The 18859-nt window shown below is 46.8% G+C and overlaps 1 protein-coding gene across 3 annotated transcripts in view; it reads left to right on the plus strand.

The window, feature by feature from the left end:
* The window catches only part of LOC106613712 (fibrillin-2), an 88904-nt gene that overhangs the window by 56109 nt on the left and 13936 nt on the right, over positions 1 to 18859 (plus strand). For 2 of the 3 annotated variants that reach the window (XM_014216250.2, XM_014216249.2), the window contains exons 12-43: positions 591 to 728; positions 968 to 1087; positions 1235 to 1360; positions 1466 to 1588; positions 2010 to 2285; positions 2536 to 2589; positions 2831 to 2956; positions 5125 to 5250; positions 7060 to 7179; positions 7955 to 8092; positions 8195 to 8245; positions 8444 to 8569; positions 8709 to 8936; positions 9214 to 9339; positions 10918 to 11046; positions 11353 to 11478; positions 11769 to 11894; positions 11989 to 12111; positions 12209 to 12334; positions 12960 to 13085; positions 13307 to 13429; positions 13723 to 13971; positions 14082 to 14204; positions 14625 to 14747; positions 14881 to 15042; positions 15188 to 15256; positions 15354 to 15479; positions 15643 to 15768; positions 17461 to 17610; positions 17765 to 17836; positions 18063 to 18188; positions 18618 to 18743. In XM_014216250.2, the coding sequence (XP_014071725.1) occupies positions 591 to 728; positions 968 to 1087; positions 1235 to 1360; positions 1466 to 1588; positions 2010 to 2285; positions 2536 to 2589; positions 2831 to 2956; positions 5125 to 5250; positions 7060 to 7179; positions 7955 to 8092; positions 8195 to 8245; positions 8444 to 8569; positions 8709 to 8936; positions 9214 to 9339; positions 10918 to 11046; positions 11353 to 11478; positions 11769 to 11894; positions 11989 to 12111; positions 12209 to 12334; positions 12960 to 13085; positions 13307 to 13429; positions 13723 to 13971; positions 14082 to 14204; positions 14625 to 14747; positions 14881 to 15042; positions 15188 to 15256; positions 15354 to 15479; positions 15643 to 15768; positions 17461 to 17610; positions 17765 to 17836; positions 18063 to 18188; positions 18618 to 18743 (4209 nt within the window). The remainder of the gene's footprint in view (positions 1 to 590; positions 729 to 967; positions 1088 to 1234; positions 1361 to 1465; positions 1589 to 2009; positions 2286 to 2535; positions 2590 to 2830; positions 2957 to 5124; positions 5251 to 7059; positions 7180 to 7954; positions 8093 to 8194; positions 8246 to 8443; positions 8570 to 8708; positions 8937 to 9213; positions 9340 to 10917; positions 11047 to 11352; positions 11479 to 11768; positions 11895 to 11988; positions 12112 to 12208; positions 12335 to 12959; positions 13086 to 13306; positions 13430 to 13722; positions 13972 to 14081; positions 14205 to 14624; positions 14748 to 14880; positions 15043 to 15187; positions 15257 to 15353; positions 15480 to 15642; positions 15769 to 17460; positions 17611 to 17764; positions 17837 to 18062; positions 18189 to 18617; positions 18744 to 18859) is intronic. The other variant, XM_045687457.1, reaches the window with a different exon arrangement.

An 18859-nucleotide genomic window follows, 5' to 3' on the forward strand; every position in this document is an offset into this window, starting at 1 on the left:
TCTACGGACAATTCCTTCAACCTCATGGCTTGGTTTTTGCTCTGACATGCACTGTCAACCGTGGGGCCTTATATAGACAGGTGTGTGCCTTTCCAAATCATGTCCAACCAATTGAATTTACCACAGGTGGACTCCAATCAAGTTGTAGAAACATCTCAAGGATGTTCAATGGAAACAGGATGCACCTGAGCTCAATTTCGAGTCTCATAGCAAAGGGTCAGTTTTTTATTTGTAATAAATTTGCTACATTTCTAAAAACCTGTTTCCGCTTTGTCATTATAGGGTATTGTGTGTATATTGATGAGGATAATACATGTTTTATTTCATTTTAGGATACGGCTGTAACGTAACAAAATGTGGAAAAAGTCAAGGGGTCTGAATACTTTCCGAATGCACTGTATAGCCTGTTGATCAGTTCATGGACTAGGTCTTTTGAAGAAGAGATTGTATCTCAATGAGACTCACCTGAATGTCAAAATAATGATGGGAGCAACTTTTCATCTCTTTTCGTCTTCTTCACTGTGTTTTTGAGAATAATAAACATTGTTTAGTAATGTCATGTAATTGTGTGTTGTGTTGTGTATCCTCAGTATCACTCAATGAGACCGTTGACGTGTGTAAACATTTCACCAACCTGTGTTTGAACGGACGCTGTATCCCCACCCCGACCAGCTACCGCTGTGAATGTAACATGGGCTACAGACAGGATGTACGCGGGGAGTGTATCGGTAAGCCCACAACAAAATCATTACAGTTAGGAAAATGACATGTACTCTACTACCATCTTCTGGCCACACATGGGACTTCTCTGGCTGATGTAAAACTCAGGGTATCTTTACACATTAGCATTGATTCTAACCTTTTTTTAACACGTATGGGAGTGTTCAGATTTGTAATTGGAGCACCCTGGGTTTCACTGATGAACTCATCTCTCCTCCTCTCCCTCCTCCTCTCCTCCCTCCTTCAGATGTGGATGAGTGCGTCAGCAACCCCTGTGTCAATGGAGACTGTGTCAACACACCTGGGTCATACCACTGCAAGTGTCACGAAGGCTACCAGGGCACCCCCACCAAACAATCCTGCATTGGTATGTTCCAATCACTCACCATGATCATTTTTTATTCCAACAGTTGGATGGTATGGATAGACTGGGTACGTTGGCCTGACGGTGTCCAGAACAGAAACAGACTGGTACCTAACCTGGCTAACAGTCAAACTCCCCTCCCCTCCACAGATATTGACGAGTGCATCGTGAACGGAGTGATGTGTCGTAACGGACGTTGTGTCAACACTGGCGGAAGCTTCCAGTGCATCTGCAACGCTGGCTTTGAACTCACTCCTGATGGAAAGAACTGCATCGGTAACGATGGACATTCATTTATATATTCAAACTACGGAATCTGTGGTAGATTATTGCACAACTAGGCCATTATAAATGAAAGCGTGTCTCCCTGTGCTCTTCCAGATCATGATGAGTGTGCCACCACCAACATGTGTCTCAATGGAATGTGTATCAATGAGGATGGTAGCTTCAAGTGTATCTGTAAACCTGGCTTTGCCCTGGCACCTAACGGACGCTACTGCACAGGTATGTCATCGACCATACACTAGTTGCAGATATCTGAAGTCAACAGAGTTGCAGTTGATAGCTGACCCACTGGATCACTTGTTGATAGTCTGATCAACATCGATAGCAGTGGAGGCTGGTGGGAGGAGCTATAGGAGGACGGGCTCATTGTAATGGCTGGAATGGAATCAATGGAACGGAGTCAAACATGTGGATTCCATATGTTTGATACTGTTCCATTGGTTCCATTCCAGCCGTTAACAATGAGCCCGTCCTCCCATAGCTCCTCCCACCAGCCTCCTATGATCTCCAGATCATCTTCAAGGGAGTAGATTGCTCCTGGAGGGATTAATAAAGTGTTATTGAAGTGATTATCTAAATGAAATAAGGCAATACAATTATTTACTGTATCGCTTCCTTTCTTCTCTCCTTCCTCCCTCAGACATTGATGAGTGCCAGACCCCAGGCATCTGTATGAACGGACGCTGTATCAACTCTGAGGGCTCCTTCCGCTGTGAGTGCCCACCGGGCCTGGCCATTGACGTGGACGGGAGAGTTTGTGTGGACACACATATGCGCACCACCTGCTACGGCGCCATCAAGATGGGCACATGCTCGCGGCCCTTCCCTGGCGCCGTCACCAAGTCTGAGTGCTGCTGTGCCAGTCCTGAACACGGCTTCGGAGAGCCCTGCCTGCCCTGCCCTGCCCGCAACTCAGGTGACCAAACCTAACCCTAACCCCACCAGCAAGCATCAGTGGTTTACGTGTGCTGTTATTAAGATCCTGTTAGCTCTGTTTCAGAATTGTTTCACTTCACAATCCAGTTCAGATTCCAGGCTAAGATCCTGTAGAACTCTACCAAATACTGCAGAAGTGATTGTTAGAATTATAATGTAAATTGGGTTTTTAATTTGTTACACTGGATGTATTAGCAGGTGACTTACAGGTGTTTTTAATTGCCTTTCAGCTGAGTTCCAGGCCGTGTGCAGCAGTGGGATTGGCATCACCGCTGACGGCAGAGGTGAGTAATGTTACCGGTACGGTTTGATCTTAAGTCTGTGTGGTTTGGAGCCTGCCCTACTATCACTGCTAGTTATTCTGACATTTAACAGGCCTCCCCTCAAACATTCCAATGCGTCCCTGTGTGACTTTCCCTCCGAATTTCAAATCAAAGAGTGAACAAATACAATGAATATGTTTGTTGGAGAGAGCCTTAAGATGAGGCTGTGTCTCATGTGGGTTTGTCCTCTGTGTCTCTTCAGACATCAACGAGTGTGCCTTGGACCCTGACATCTGTCAGAACGGCATGTGTGAGAACCTGAGAGGGAGCTACCGCTGCATCTGTAACATCGGTTACGAGTCCGACTCCAGCGGAAAGAACTGCGTGGGTGAGTCCAGTCTTCCTGTATCCACTCTCCAATGCCTGCTGAGAAAAGCAGCGACCCAAATTAAAGTTTGTCACGTTTTCATATCTGAGTAACAGTGGTCTGAAGTCAAACTGAGTTCCATATCTGAATTAACAGTGGTCTGAAGTCAAACTGAGTTCCATATCTGAATAACAGTGGTCTGAAGTCAAACTGAGTTCCATATCTGAATAACAGTGGTCTGAAGTCAAACTGAGTTCCATATCTGAATAACAGTGGTCTGAAGTCAAACTGAGTTCCATATCTGAATAACAGTGGTCTGAAGTCAAACTGAGTTCCTTATCTGAATAACAGTGGTCTGAAGTCAAACTGAGTTCCTTATCTGAATAACAGTGGTCTGAAGTCAAACTGAGTTCCATATCTGAATAACAGTGGTCTGAAGTCAAACTGAGTTCCTTATCTGAATAACAGTGGTCTGAAGTCAAACTGAGTTCCATATCTGAATAACAGTGGTCTGAAGTCAAACTGAGTTCCATATCTGAATAACAGTGGTCTGAAGTCAAACTGAGTTCCATATCTGCTGTACTTTTGTGGTCTTAACTTTGACGTATGAACAAAGTTGGATGACTAATCACCTATAATTTTAAACACTGGGGTTGATTGTTTTGGTTGGTTTGTGTTAGGGGAGAATGTGGTAAATTCAGCCAATTGGGTAAGTTGAGCCACCCTTGTTTCTGGGAAACCATACACAAAATTATTAAGTTGATCAAGTATTTAAGAAGAGGTCATCATTTCATGGAGTCTGTAAAGGAAGAAACCACATAGAAAACGTGTTAAGCAAGTTAGGTCCAAAAAACTAAACGTGTATCTAAATCAGGGTCTTCAACAGGTCGTTCGCGAGCTACCAGTATCTCCCAGCCCACCTATGAGTTACTCGCAAATCAATTCTGAAAGTAGAAACATTTTATCATGTGTTCAATGCAAACTGTCATAAACATAAAGCTCCTGGGTTCTGTCCAATCAAAGCCACATTGCATTATCCGACCCTGGTTAGCCTCTATTGACTTAAAAACAGTGGTGTAAATTACTTTAAAAAATACTTGAAAGTACCACTTAAGTCGTTTTTTGTGATATCTGTACTTTACTTTACTATTTATATTTTTGACAACTTTTACTTTTACTTCACTACATTCCTAAAGAAAATGATGTACTTTTACTCCATACATTTTCCCTGACACCCAAAAGTACTCGTTACATTTCGAATGCTTAGCAGGACAGGAAAATTGTCTAATTCATACACTTATCAAGAGAACATCCCTGGTCATCCCTAGTGCCTCTGACCTGGTGGCCTCACTAAACACATGCTTCATTTGTAAGTGATGTCTGAGTGTTGGAGTGTGCCCCTGGCTATCCGTAAATTAAAAAACAAGAAAATGGTGCCATATGGGTTTGATTAATATAAGGAATTTGAAATGATTTATACTTTTACTTCTACTTTTTATACTTAAGTATATTGTGGCAATTACATTTACTTTTGATACTTAAGTAGATTTAAAACCAAATACTTTTAGACTTTTACTCAAGTAGGATTGTACTGGGCAGCATTGACTTTTACTTGAGTAATTTTACATTAAGGTATCTTGACTTTTACTCAAGTATGACAATTGGGTACTTTTCCCACCACTGCTTGAAAAGACAAACGTGATCTGCCGATTCATTTCCAGCAATATTGACTGTGTATGTCTGTTTGGTTCGCACATTTGTCAATCACTCCATATGTAGCCAGTTAACGATGCTAATGGGATAGACATGATAGAAATGGTTTTAATAAAGATAGACATGGTTTTAAAAAGGTAGGTGTAATATTTCATTCAGTACAGAAGTTTGTAGGTGGCTTAACTTACCCTGTTTTGTGGCTCAACTTACCCCATATCCGGGGTAAATTGTGCCAAGAGACCACTTTTTGGTCACAAGCTATGTTTTCAAAACTGTAATGTTTACATGAATTCAGATTATTTCCAGGAAAACACAACATCCTGAAATATAGGTAGATATCTTTGTTAGAGAGAATACTATTTCCGTTGACGGAGTGATGCTGGATGTAAGAAATGGCTCAACTTACCCCACTGTCCCCTACACTTGATAAGTCAACCATGTTGTTTTCTTCTCCTCGACTCTTCCATGTCTCCCAGACATCAACGAGTGTCTCGTGAACCGTCTGCTGTGTGACAACGGCCTGTGTAGAAACACTCCTGGCAGCTACACCTGCTCCTGTCCCAAAGGCTTCGTCTTCAAACCAGACTCTGAGACCTGCGAAGGTAAACACCTCATACAAACGCCAAAGGAGCAACAGTTTGTTCGAAGACTCAATGCATTAAAACACTCTTCAGTGCTATTTCATACCTTGCAGCTGCCTAATCGTCTAGATGTGCATACACCTGCAACTGTTTTAACACTTAAACACACATGGAGAGAAGGTAGTCAAATAGACCATCAAAATATATGACCACATGTTTGCTTACATCCTCTGTCCTTGAACCAATTTCCATAACGTTTTCTGTCTTTGTTGTCATGACGTGACTTGCATTAATGTGATGACTGTTATTTATCAAGTCAACTAACTATGTTCAATTGTTACCAGATTAAATGAATCATGTAACAATTAACTCATTAGCAATTTGGGCCACCACGGAAGAAGTTGTTTAACGAGTTACCATCTCCCGAATTAAACTCTAGAATATATATATAAGTTATATATCAATAACAGTCACTTATTAATCATTACCTCATATCAGTCTCATTCTAAACGTCGCAGACTTCTTGAATCCGCAAGAACCCCAGCCTTTTCTGATTATTCAGTTCTACACAGTTTGATTTAATGTTTTATTTACTAACTAACTAAATAATAACACAGAATGCACATACACACTTACATGAGCCAAAAGTTCCTAGTGGACTGACAAGATATGAAGGCTTGTTACACAATGGAGAGAGGGTGGGGAAAGAGAGAGATAGAGAAAGCCCATTTGGGTAAGAAATGCAATGTATTTACGTGTAAGTTAGATGTCTTTGTTCGTTGTCTATCTCGGTTGAAACCAATCGATCCTTCTATGGAGAATTGCTCGATGGGTGTAAGGCTCTGATTGTCCACCAGAGGTCATAATGTCTTTCATAGTTGTCTGTGGCTTCAATGATTCACCAGTGATTGTCTGAGGTGAGCTTCTCACCTCTTTTCTTCCTCAGGTAGGTAGTCAATGTTCTAGACCCCTTTACATACACAGCTGCAGACTGTCAATGTTTTGGTCTAGTGAGGTTATCTTCTTCACCTTGTGTTGAGAGTTTCTAACCATTTCAACGTGTAGCCACAGCTGCACGCTTTCTGTTCTTAGAGTTTCAATCTTGTAACCTTTAGCTCACGCTTCACGTCTGCTGGTCTGGTATGTTAATTCTTAGCGAGTCCTTTTAAGCACTGGTCGAAAAGGGTGGTTCCATCACACTGACACGCTCTTCTGACCTCATTCGGGGGCATGGCTTAGTTAATGTGCAACGGACATGAAAACTATGATCTCGTTAGAAAACTAAAATCACCGTCATATCTTAACAAAGATTGTTTCATCATTCTTCATATTGTATTAGCAACATACTGGATGGAAACTTGACAGCTAGAATGTGTTTCCTTCCTAAGTTACAATATACAGTTTTTAATAACATCACAAAATGAAAAGCAATCTGACATGATTATTATTAAGATCACCACTAACCATTCTTAACATTCCTATCTTAGAAACTTTTTGGGGCGTTATAGTTTTGGCAGCAAAAGTTTCCTGGAGGACAAAGGCATTCCTTTGGTTGGTACTGAAGAGCAGGAGAGGGTTCTCTGCTGCATAAGATTTACGTTTGGCGTGAGGTGTCGTAAAACCGGCCCAGAGTTGGCCTCTCCTCTCCTGTGGGTGAGAGAGGGGTCTGGCTATCTGTCAGCCATTTGCCAAGCTGATCTGAGATCTGAGGATCCTCGACCAGGAGAGTCATGACATTGTTGAAGTAAAAGCCTGTCTAGATGTTAAGGATGACCATTTAACTGGCTCTGCACTACCATACCTAACCCTGCTCTGGTCCACGTGTTGCAGATATCAACGAGTGTGACTCCAGTCCGTGTGTCAACGGAATCTGCCGCAACATCGCCGGGTCCTTCAACTGCGAGTGTTCCCACGGCAGCAAGCTGGACTCCACCAACACCATCTGCGTGGGTAAGAGGCCGAGGCGTCTGTCAAAGCTGGCCGACTTAAAATTGGACCCAAATTAATAAAACAACGGGGTCCTAAGGCAAACTTCTGTCAGAGAATCATCAAATAGACAGTCAGAGTAAGGAGTGGGATTTGTGCCAAGGTTTCGAGCCTCATAGGCGTTTTAGAAGGTTTATACCACTAAATAAACAAGTCGATGTCAGCTTTGGGAGCATGTCCAGACGCATCTGAACATCCATCTACAGATGTAATCTGGGATGAGTCATTCGAATAAATACCAACATGAGCCGGCCTTGTCAGTCTGATAGATTCCTGTACTTTCAAATATAGAACTGTTTTATTTTCAAAGCAGAGTCATATATTTGGTTCAAAGTCAATCACTCGGCGGCAAGAATGTAAATTGTGGTCGAGTTTTTGGGTGGGCTCATGGTCTCGGGAGAGAAAATGCACATCCCGTTTGTTATGACTGTGCTCTCAGTCCATTAGGAGTGCCATAGCAAATTATTAAAGTCATTGATGCATGTGTCTTGGTGTAAGCAGCTGTTGAAAGGGACACCTGTAGTTAGTTACTAACCACTGCCTGTAGTGTTGTGCTTGGAATGAATGGAGTATATCGATGAGAGATGTGTTGATGCGTCACAGTACATTTGAATTGAAGGGCCTTTTTTTGGCTGGGTTCTCTTGATTACCTTCACTTACTGACATTCTCGCTCTTTTTTCCCTCTCTCCTCCCTTTCTCTTCCTTCTCTCTCACTCTCCCCCCCTCCTCCCTCTACAGACAGCATGAAGGGAACGTGCTGGCTGAACATCCAAGATGGCCGCTGTGAGGTCAACATCAACGGCGCCACGCTCAAGTCTGAGTGCTGCTCTACGCTGGGAGCCGCCTGGGGCAGTCCTTGTGAACGCTGCGAGATCGGTCAGTACGCACACAAACGCACACAGACTTGTAGACAAACACACTCCTAATGAAGATACTGAAGTGTGAGGTGTGTACTGTAACTGATGTCTCTCTCCACAGACACGGCCTGTTCCAGAGGGTTCGCTCGTATGAAGGGAGTCAACTGTGAAGGTAAAACACATATTGACCCCGACACACACACTGCTGCTACTGTCTATTAGCCATTCTGTTGGTAGCAGACATTCTCACAGTCATAATGACCCTCTGTCGCCCTCCCTGTGGTATTCCACTCCCTCCCTCCCACAGAAACCGATGAGTCATACAGTACGGTCAGTCCTTTAATAACCCCCGATTTCCCCCCCCCTCCAGACATCAATGAGTGTGAGGTGTTCCCGGGGGTGTGTACCAACGGGCGCTGTGTCAACACCCAGGGCTCCTTCCTCTGTGAGTGTACTGAGGGTCTCACCCTGGACGGGAGCGGACGCACATGCGTGGGTAAGACAAGACCGTAACCAACGCAAACCTTGATAAACAAACCAATTCGTCACACAAATGTGGTCACCAAAAATATTAGCATCTTGAGCCTACTGTGTGGTCAGCAGTACTGCATGTCTGACCACTGTCTGTCCCTCAGACGTGCGCAGCGAGCAGTGCTACATGAAGTGGCATGAGGATGAGTGTGGCGAGCCGCTGCCCGGGCGCTACCGCGTGGACATGTGCTGCTGCTCGGTGGGCGCGGCCTGGGGCATCGACTGTGAGGAGTGTCCCAAGGTGGGAACCCCGGAGTACAAGGCCATCTGCCCCCGAGGACCAGGCTTCGCCAACCGAGGAGACATCCTGACTGGCAGACCCTTTTACAAAGGTAGGGACTCATTGTCCAGTTTTCCTTGTCTGAGTGTCATTTACACATTTAGGGTCTATCCCTACTAGACCGAGGAGCTACAAAGAGCAAGCCAAATGATCAAATGTACAGGTGCCAGCCATCCACAGCATCACATATCTAAACAGCTAGAAATGTATTTTGAGAAAATCATTACTGGATTAGATTTGGAAAAATAGCATAGGTACATTTCATGGGAATTCCATACACAGTTCACCCCTGACCCTTGGCATTATTCTGTTCTGTTGTTCTCCTGCAGATGTGAATGAGTGTAAGGTGTTCAGCGGCCTGTGTTCTCACGGAACGTGCCGCAACACCATCGGCAGCTTCAAGTGTCGCTGCAGCAGCGGCTTCGCCCTCAACATGGAGGAGAGGAACTGCACTGGTACGAGAGAGAGAGAAAGCATAGTCATGTTTTTTTACAATAAAAAAACATCTTAACTAATTACGGAGAAATATGTATCTTTAGTAAGTATCTTTGTATAAGATTTCTGTGGTACCCGAGAAAGTTTCAGGGTAAAAAAATTCACTTGTGCTACAAACTCACTTGACGACACTGTTTGTTGACACAGCTGAATTTCCTCATGAGATCAGTAAATTAAGGTTGAATATGATATTTCCTCATGAGATCAGTAAATTAAGGTTGAATATGATGTTTCCTCATGAGATCAGTAAATTAAGGTTGAATATGATATTTCTGTAATGTGCATTCTTATCTCTCTCCTCCCTCTGTCTCTCCTCCCTCTGTCTCTCCCCATCTGTCTCTCCTCCCTATGTCTCTCCTCCCTATGTCTCTCCTTCCTCTCTCTCCTCCCGCTCTCTCTCCTTCCTCTCTCTCCTCCCGCTCTCTCTTCCCTATGTCTCTCCTTCCTCTCTCTCCTCCCTCTGTCTCTCCTCCCTGTCTCTCCTTCCTCTCTCTCCTCCCTCTATCTCTTCCCTCTCTCTCTTCCCTATGTCTCTCCTTCCTTGCTCTCCTCCCTCTGTCTCTCCTCCCTCTGTCTCTCCTCCCTCTGTCTCTCCTCCCTCTGTCTCTCCTCCCTCCGTCTCTCCTCCCTCCGTCTCTCCTCCCTCCGTCTCTCTTCCCTCTGTCTCTCCTTCCTCTGTCTCTCCTTCCTCTCTCTCCTCCCTCTGTCTCTCCCCCCTCTGTCTCTCCCCCCGTCTGTCTCTCCTCCCTCTGTCTCTCCCCCGTCTGTCTCTCCTCCCTCTGTCTCTCCCCCGTCTGTCTCTCCTTCCTCTCTCTCCTCCCTCTGTCTCTCTTCCCTCTGTCTCTCCTTCCTCTGTCTCTCCTTCCTCTCTCTCCTCCCTCTGTCTCTCCTCCCTCTGTCTCTCCCCCCTCTGTCTCTCCTCCCTCTGTCTCTCCCCCCTCTGTCTCTCCTCCCTATGTCTCTCCTTCCTCTCTCTCCTCCCTCTGTCTCTCCTCCCTCTGTCTCTCCCCCCTCTGTCTCTCCCCCGTCTCTCTCCTCCCACTGTCTCTCCCCCGTCTGTCTCTCCCCCGTCTGTCTCTCCCCCTCTGTCTCTCCCCCCTCTGTCTCTCCTCCCGTCTGTCTCTCCCCGTCTGTCTCTCCCCCTCTGTCTCTCCCCCCTCTGTCTCTCCCCCCGTCTGTCTCTCCCCCGTCTGTCTCTCCCCCCTCTGTCTCTCCCCCTCTCTCTCCTCCCACTGTCTCTCCTCCCTATGTCTCTCCCCGTCTCTCTCCCCGTCTGTCTCTCCCCCCTCTGTCTCTCCCCCGTCTGTCTCTCCTCCCGACTGTCTCTCCCCCTCTGTCTCTCCCCCTCTGTCTCTCCCCCCGTCTGTCTCTCCCCCGTCTGTCTCTCCTCCCTCTGTCTCTCCCCCCGTCTGTCTCTCCCCCGTCTGTCTCTCCCCCCTCTGTCTCTCCCCCCTCTGTCTCTCCCCCGTCTGTCTCTCCCCCGTCTGTCTCTCCCCCCTCTGTCTCTCCCCCATCTGTCTCTCCTCCCACTCCCACAGATATTGATGAATGTCGTATCTCTCCGGACCTGTGTGGCCACGGCACCTGTGTGAACACCCCCGGCAGCTTCGAGTGTGAATGCTTCGAGGGCTACGAGAGCGGCTTCATGATGATGAAGAACTGCATGGGTGAGTGGGGGAACACACATATTACTCTCCAGCTGACTGGAGAGTGGGAGAACTTCCTCTGAGATCATTATTGACTGTTGACCTTGTTGCACTCTCTCTCTCCCTCTCTCTCTCTCTCGCTCTCTCTCTCTCTTCTATCTTTCTCCCTCCCTCCCTCCCTCCCTCCCTCCCTCCCTCCCTCTCTTCTATCTTTCTTCCTCTCGCTCTCCCTCCCTCTCTCTCTTTCTTCTATCTTTCTCGCTCTCCCTCCCTCCCTCTCTCTCTTCTATCTTTCTTCCTCTCCCTCTCTCCCTCTCTCCCCTGCAGATATTGATGAGTGTGAGAGGAACCCACTGCTGTGTCAAGGAGGCGCCTGTCTGAACACAGAGGGGAGTTACGAGTGTGAATGTCCTCCCGGACACCAGCTGAGCCCCGACAGTTCCTCCTGTGAAGGTAGTCAAACAGTATATGACTGCACAGTGCCTAGTATACAGCACGCACACACACACACACACGTACACACACACTTTACATCACCTAGAATATGAGACACGTTAGATCACTGTTTTGGCGTTTTTACATCATCCTCAAGTCATCTGGGATACATTTTCAAGTTCACCAGACAGTAAACACCATAAAAGTCACGTAGCGGTATTCTCTCCTACATGATGTTGTCTACTGTGGTAGCTAATTCCTTTGATTTAAGCTTGACTCTAACTGTCATTTTCTCTGTGTGTTTCCAGATGTGAACGAGTGCCAGCTGAGTAACAACCTGTGTAAGAACGGCCACTGTGTCAACATGGTGGGGAACTACCAGTGCTCCTGTGACACGGGCTACCAGGTTACACCAGACAGACAGGGCTGTGTGGGTGAGTGACCACCTGAATGACTTGACCAGAAAAAGCACCGTTTGAGTGTCCGTCTGTGTGTGTCTATGCTTACCTGTAACCCGTCTGATTGCAGATATTGATGAGTGTACCATCATGAACGGCGGCTGTGACACACACTGTACCAACTCAGAGGGCAGCTACGAGTGCAGCTGTAGTGAGGGCTACGCTCTCATGCCTGACCTCCGAACCTGCGCTGGTACGTCACCCAGTAATGCAATCCACCCGCGTACTGTACATGCACACATAGTATCGTGTAAAAACACACAGTGCCACTCGTTCTCTCCCCTGTCCAGACATCGATGAGTGCGAGGACAGCCCTGATATCTGTGACGGGGGCCAGTGTACCAACGTCCCCGGAGAGTACCGCTGTCTCTGCTACGACGGATTCATGGCCTCCATGGATATGAGGACCTGCATTGGTGAGACGTACACCGTGTTGTCTTCTCCTGCTCTCTCTCTCTCCCTCCCTTTCTCTCTCTCTCTCTCCCTCCCTTTCTCTCTCTCTCTCTCTCTCTCTCTCTCTCTCTCTCTCTCTCTCTCTCTCTCTCTCTCTCTCTCTCTCTCTCTCTCTCTCTCTCTCTCTCTCTCTCTCTCTCTCTCTCTCTCTCTCTCTCTCTCTCTCTCTCTCTCTCTCTCTCTCTCTCTCTCTCTCTCTCTCTCTCTCTCTCTCTCTCTCTCTCCATCTCTCTCTCCCTCTCTTCTCTCGCCTTCTCTTCTCTCTCTCCCTTTGCTCTCTCTCTCTCCCTCCCCCATCCCTCTAATTTTACCCTTACCTGTTAGACATGCATTTTACTCCCTCTGTCCCCTCTCCAAGACCAGTTAACTCATGTTCCCGTGTGCGTGTTCCCGTGTGCGTGTTCCCGTGTGCGTGTTCCCGTGTGCGTGTTCCCGTGTGCGTGTTCCCGTGTGCGTGTTCCCGTGTGCGTGTTCCCGTGTGCGTGTTCCCGTGTGCGTGTTCCCGTGTGCGTGTTCCCGTGTGCGTGTTCCCGTGTGCGTGTTCCCGTGTGCGTGTTCCCGTGCGCGTGTTCCCGTGTGTGTGTCCAGATGTGAACGAGTGTGAGCTGAACCCTAACATCTGTCTACATGGGGACTGTGAGAACACCAAGGGATCCTTCATCTGTCACTGTCAGCTGGGATACTTTGTCAAGAAGGGCTCCACCGGCTGCACAGGTACAGTGTACACACACACACACACCATACGACACACAACACCACGGGCTACACAAATGCTGGTCGTAACTTACTGTAAAACACTATCTTAGTTGTGATGATGTCATAAAGCTTTGGTCATTTTTTACATCCATGGATAGTGTGAGGTATAAGCCAGACAGAATGAGAGAGGCACTCGCATGTCTCTACATTTATCTCTCTGCTGTTTCTCCTTCTCCTAGATATTGATGAGTGTGAGATTGGAGCCCATAACTGTGACATGCATGCTGCCTGCGTCAACATCCCCGGAAGCTTCAAGTGTCGCTGTCGTGACGGCTGGGTGGGAGACGGCATCAAGTGTGTGGGTGAGTATGCTAGTGCTGGGCTGGAACAAAAGCCTGTTAAATGGATTAAAGAAAGACGTAATTTAGCAGACACTTTCATGGGAATCGAACCCACAACCTTGACGTTGTGAGCACCGCGCTCTACCAACTGAGCCATACATTCTTCAGCTGTCTTGGAAACGGAGATGTGACATCTACAGTAGTTGATCTCTACAGTACTTCTCAGAATAGGTTCTTGAATTGTTACTGCATGGCTGCCTTGTCTATGGACACCAAGTCAACTGATTATGTTTGACCCTCCTCTCTCCCTGTAGACGTGGATGAGTGTTCCACCGAGGAGCACAACTGCAACCTCAACGCAGACTGTGTCAACACGCCCGGCTCCTACCGCTGTGCCTGCAAGGAGGGCTTCAACGGGGACGGCTTCTCCTGTTCAGATATGGATGAGTGTGCTGACAACGTGAACCTGTGTGAGAACGGCCAGTGTCTGAACGCTCCGGGCGGCTACCGCTGCGAGTGTGAGATGGGCTTCACCCCGACTGAGGACAGCAAGGCCTGCCAGGGTCAGAATAACACACACACACACACACACACACACACACACACACACACACACATACACCATCGTTCTGACCATAGACACTGACCATATCTTTCTCTGCCTCTCCGGTAGATATCGACGAATGTAACTTCCAGAACATCTGTGTGTTTGGAACGTGTCAGAACCTCCCGGGGATGTTCCGGTGTGTGTGTGACGACGGCTACGAGCTGGACCGCAGCGGAGGAAACTGTACTGGTGAGAAACACACGGCCTCTACCATACTCTGATAACTCTGACACGGCATCACTACCAAGCCAGTCTGGCAGCCCTCATATTTCACCATCAATTTGGACTTTGTATTCCCTCGTTGTGCCACTCGATCTCTCTGCCATGTGCAGCCGCAGCAAGTCTGTGACTTTATCAAGGCCCTTTCTGCTTTCTCCAGTCCTCTCAGTCTAAGTGCATAGCTTTCATATAGTGCATGTGTGTGGTTAAAGCATGTGTGTGTGGCTCTATGTGTGTTATTTAATGTTGGTCATAAAGTGTGTGTGTGTGTGTGTGTGTGTGTGTGTGTGTGTGTGTGTGTGTGTGTGTGTGTGTGTGTGTGTGTGTGTGTGTGTGTGTGTGTGTGTGTGTGTGTGTGTGTGTGTGTGTGTGTGTGTGTGTGTGTTCCAGACATTAACGAGTGTGCGGACCCTGTGAACTGCATCAACGGCTTGTGTGTGAACACACCAGGAAGTTACCTGTGTAACTGCCCTCCGGACTTCGAGCTCAACCCTACTGGAGTGGGCTGTGTGGGTGAGTACTGGACACCTGGCATCAGAGCAATGCTAATGTCTGGTAGCCATGGAGATGAAGACTCCTCAGCCAATGAATGAGTGGCAGGAAGTGTTGATGGGCGTGTAACAATAATTCCTTTCCCTCATCTCAGACACACGAGTGGGCAACTGTTTCCTGGACACGTTGGCGCGTGGCGACGGTGGCATCTCCTGCAGCGCTGAGATCGGCGTGGGCGTCACCCGCGCCTCCTGCTGCTGCTCCCTGGGAGGAGCCTGGGGAAACCCCTGTGAGCTCTGCCCACCCATCAACTCCAGTACGTACAATCAAGCTTGGTCGAACCAAATCATGACAGACATGCTCTTTATGTAGACAAACTAAACATCTTGGCCAATTCCACATATATTTTTGAGGAAAATGTGGTATGATCTTTTTGGGGTGTTTTTTGTTGTTGTCTGTAGCGGAGTACAAGACACTGTGTCCCGGAGGAGAGGGCTTCAGACCTAACCCCATCACTGTCATCCTGGAAGGTAACACTGTTCGTCCATATCTTATTATCCCCTTGTATTTATTAAGAGTATGTCCCAACAAACTCAACCGCACTCCTTCTCCCACTGCCCCCACCAGACATTGATGAGTGCCAGGAGCTGCCAGGCCTGTGCCAGGGCGGCAACTGTGTCAACACCTTCGGTAGCTTCCAGTGTGAGTGCCCCGCAGGCTACTACCTCAACGAGGAGACACGCATCTGCGAGGGTAAGAGGGAAAAGGTCACAGAAGGGTCAAATGAGGTCTTTCTCCAGACTTTCCCAGTATTCATCTGATTCAGTTGATCGTTGATGACCCCCTAAAGCCCAGTATAAGATAATAAAAGACAGTGCTGTGTGTAACCATGTGTATTCTGTGTTTGTGTGTGTAGATATTGATGAGTGCACAGCCCACATTGGAATCTGTGGTCCTGGTACCTGCTACAACACCTTGGGGAACTACACCTGCGTGTGTCCTCCTGAGTACATGCAGGTCAACGGAGGAAACAACTGCATGGGTGAGTCAGACCACACTGGGTGGTACATACTAAATTATTTATGCAGTACCAGTCAAAAGTTTGGACACACCTACTCATTCAAGGGTTTTTCTTTATTTTTACTATTTTAATAGTGAAGACATCAAAACTATCAAATAACACATATGGAATCATGTAGTAACCAACAAAGTGTTAAACAAATCAAAATATATTTTAGATTCTTCAAAGTCCCCACCCTTTGCCTTGATGACAGCTTTGCACACGCTTAGCATTCTCTCAACCAGCTTCATGAGGAATGCTTTTCCAACAGTCTTGAAGGAGTTCCCACATATGCTGAGCACTTGTTGGCTGATTTTCCTTCACTCTGCGGTCTAACTCATCCCAAGCCATCTCAATTGGGTTGAGGTCAGGTGATTGTGGAGGCCAGGTCATCTGATGCAGCACTCCATCACTCTCCTTGGTCAAATAGCCCTTACACAGCCTGGAGGGGTGTTTGGGTCCTTGTCCAGTTGAAAAACAAATGATAATCCCATTAAACGCAAACCAGATGGGATGGCGTATTGCTGCAGAATGCTGTGGTATCCATGCTGGTTAAGTGTGCCTTGAATTTTAAATAAATCACAGATAGTGTCACCAGCAAAGCACCCCCACACCATCACACCTCCTCCTCCATGCTTCACAGTGGGAACCACACATGCAGAGATCATCTGTTCATCTACTCTGCGTCTCACAAAGACTCAGCGGTTGGAACCAAAAATCTTACATTTGGACTCATCAGACCAAAGGACAGATTTCCATCGGTTTAATGTCCATTGCTCTTGTTTCTTGGCCCAAGCAAGTCTCTTCTTCTTATTGGTGTCCTTTAGTAGTGGTTTCTTTGGAGCAATTCGACCATGAATGCCTGATTCACACAGTCTCCTCTGAACAGTTGATGTTGAGATGTCTGTTACTTGAACTCTGTGAAGCATTTATTTGGGCTGCAATTTCTGAGGCTGGTAACTCTAATGAACTTATCCTCTGCAGCAGAGGTAACTCTGGGTCTTCCTTTCCTGTGGCGGTCCTCATGAGCGCCAGTTTCATCATAGCACTTGATGGTTTTTGCGACTGCACTTGAAGAAACTTTCAAAGTTCTTGAAATTTTCCAGATTGACTAACCTTCATGTCTTAAAGTAATGATGGACTGTCGTTTCTCTTTGCTTATTTGAGCTGTTCTTGCCATAATATAGACTTCTTCTGTATACCCCCCCCCCACCTTGTCACAACACAACTGATTGGCTCAAATGCATTAAGAACGAAATAAATTCTACAAATTAACTTTTAACAAGGCACACCTGTTAATTGAAAGGCATTCCATGTGACTACCTCATGAAGCTGGTTGAGAGAATTCCAAAGTCTGCAAAGCTTTCATCAAGGCAAAGGGTGGCTACTTTGAAGAATCTCACAGAAAATATATTTTGATTTGTATAACACTGTTTTGGTTACTACATGACTCCATATGTGTTATTCCATGTGTGTGTGTGTGTGTGTGTGTGTGTGTGTGTGTGTGTGTGTGTGTGTGTGTGTGTGTGTGTGTGTGTGAGCGTGTGCGTCTGCGTCTGAATAAACGTACAAACAGTTTAGTAACGGTTTACAAACGATAATGGATTACCAACAGTTAATGAGTTGTGTATTTATGGTGAGTCATTCTCCACCTCGTCTCTGCCGACATCACAGACATGAGGAAGAGCGTGTGTTACCGCAACTTCAACGACACGTGTGAGAACGAGCTGTCGTTCAACATGACCAAGAAGATGTGCTGCTGTGCCTACAACGTGGGCAAGGCCTGGAACAAGCCCTGTGAAGCCTGCCCTACCCCTGTCACCTGTGAGCTGGAACATAAGACACTTGCACACACTCGCATAAACACACACATACACACTCATAGACACACTACCTCCAACTCTTTCATGACAGCCTCTAAATACTGTATGTTCTTGGTGCCTAAGTTCACTCTGTCGTTTTATCCTCTCCGCCACAGCGGAGTACCAGTTACTGTGTGGGAACCAGGCTCCTGGGTTCATCATAGACATCCACACGGGCAAGCCCATCGGTAAGGTCACCACTAGGTGAAATAGGTCATTCTGGCCTACTGCTGGTTCAGAACAGAAACTGCTCAACTGCCAAAACCGATAGATACTATAATCATTATGTTACTATGTGGTCCTACTGTAGAACAATAATAATAACATGATATGGTGCTATTATATAGTGGCTTTATGGAGTAGCTTTGTGAGTGAATGACTTCTAGCAGAGCTGTTGCTGTATTGTTCCGCTAGATATCGATGAGTGTCGAGAGATCCCGGGGATTTGTGCCAACGGAGTGTGTATCAACCAGATAGGAAGCTTCCGCTGTGAATGTCCCATGGGCTTCAGCTACAACAATATACTGCTCATCTGTGAAGGTAAGGCTCAGACACACACACACACACACACGATCATCACCTTTTTCCGATCGTAAACATTCCCTCATATACACATACGTACACACTTTATGTGGCCCTCAAACCAAATGTACCCGCACACAAAACACACACACATCCACACACTCACACTTAATAAGCAGTAAAGTTAATGCTGCCCTTTCTCTCCCACATGAATTGTGAAGACAGACAGCAGAGTATACTGGCCCTGTAGGGGCCTAATGCCAGGGTCTGCCAGTCCAGGGGACTTAAATCACGCTAAAGCACCGAGGAACTGAACCCCAGCCAGTCTGGCACTGTTCTGTTTGACCCTCCTCAGCCTCTGCATTACCTCACACTGGGCTTTTACTAGACAGTTATGACCACTGTGACTGATGGTCGCTGCCCGCTCTTGTTTTTCATTCCCTCCAGATATCGACGAGTGTAACAGCGGAGACAACCTGTGCCAACGCAACGCCAACTGTATCAACATCCCAGGGAGCTACCGCTGCGAGTGCTCGCCAGGCTTCAAGCTGTCCCCCAGCGGGGCCTGCGTGGGTGAGTCCCAACTCTGTGCCTGGGGGCCATGAGGATTTACCATCTCAGAACAAAAGGGGGGGTTTATTAGTCAATGGGAAAACACACTGAGATTATAAATATTAATGTATTTCATC

The sequence above is a fragment of the Salmo salar genome, chromosome ssa10 (assembly GCF_905237065.1).
Source record: "Salmo salar chromosome ssa10, Ssal_v3.1, whole genome shotgun sequence".
Lineage (NCBI taxonomy): Eukaryota > Metazoa > Chordata > Actinopteri > Salmoniformes > Salmonidae > Salmo > Salmo salar.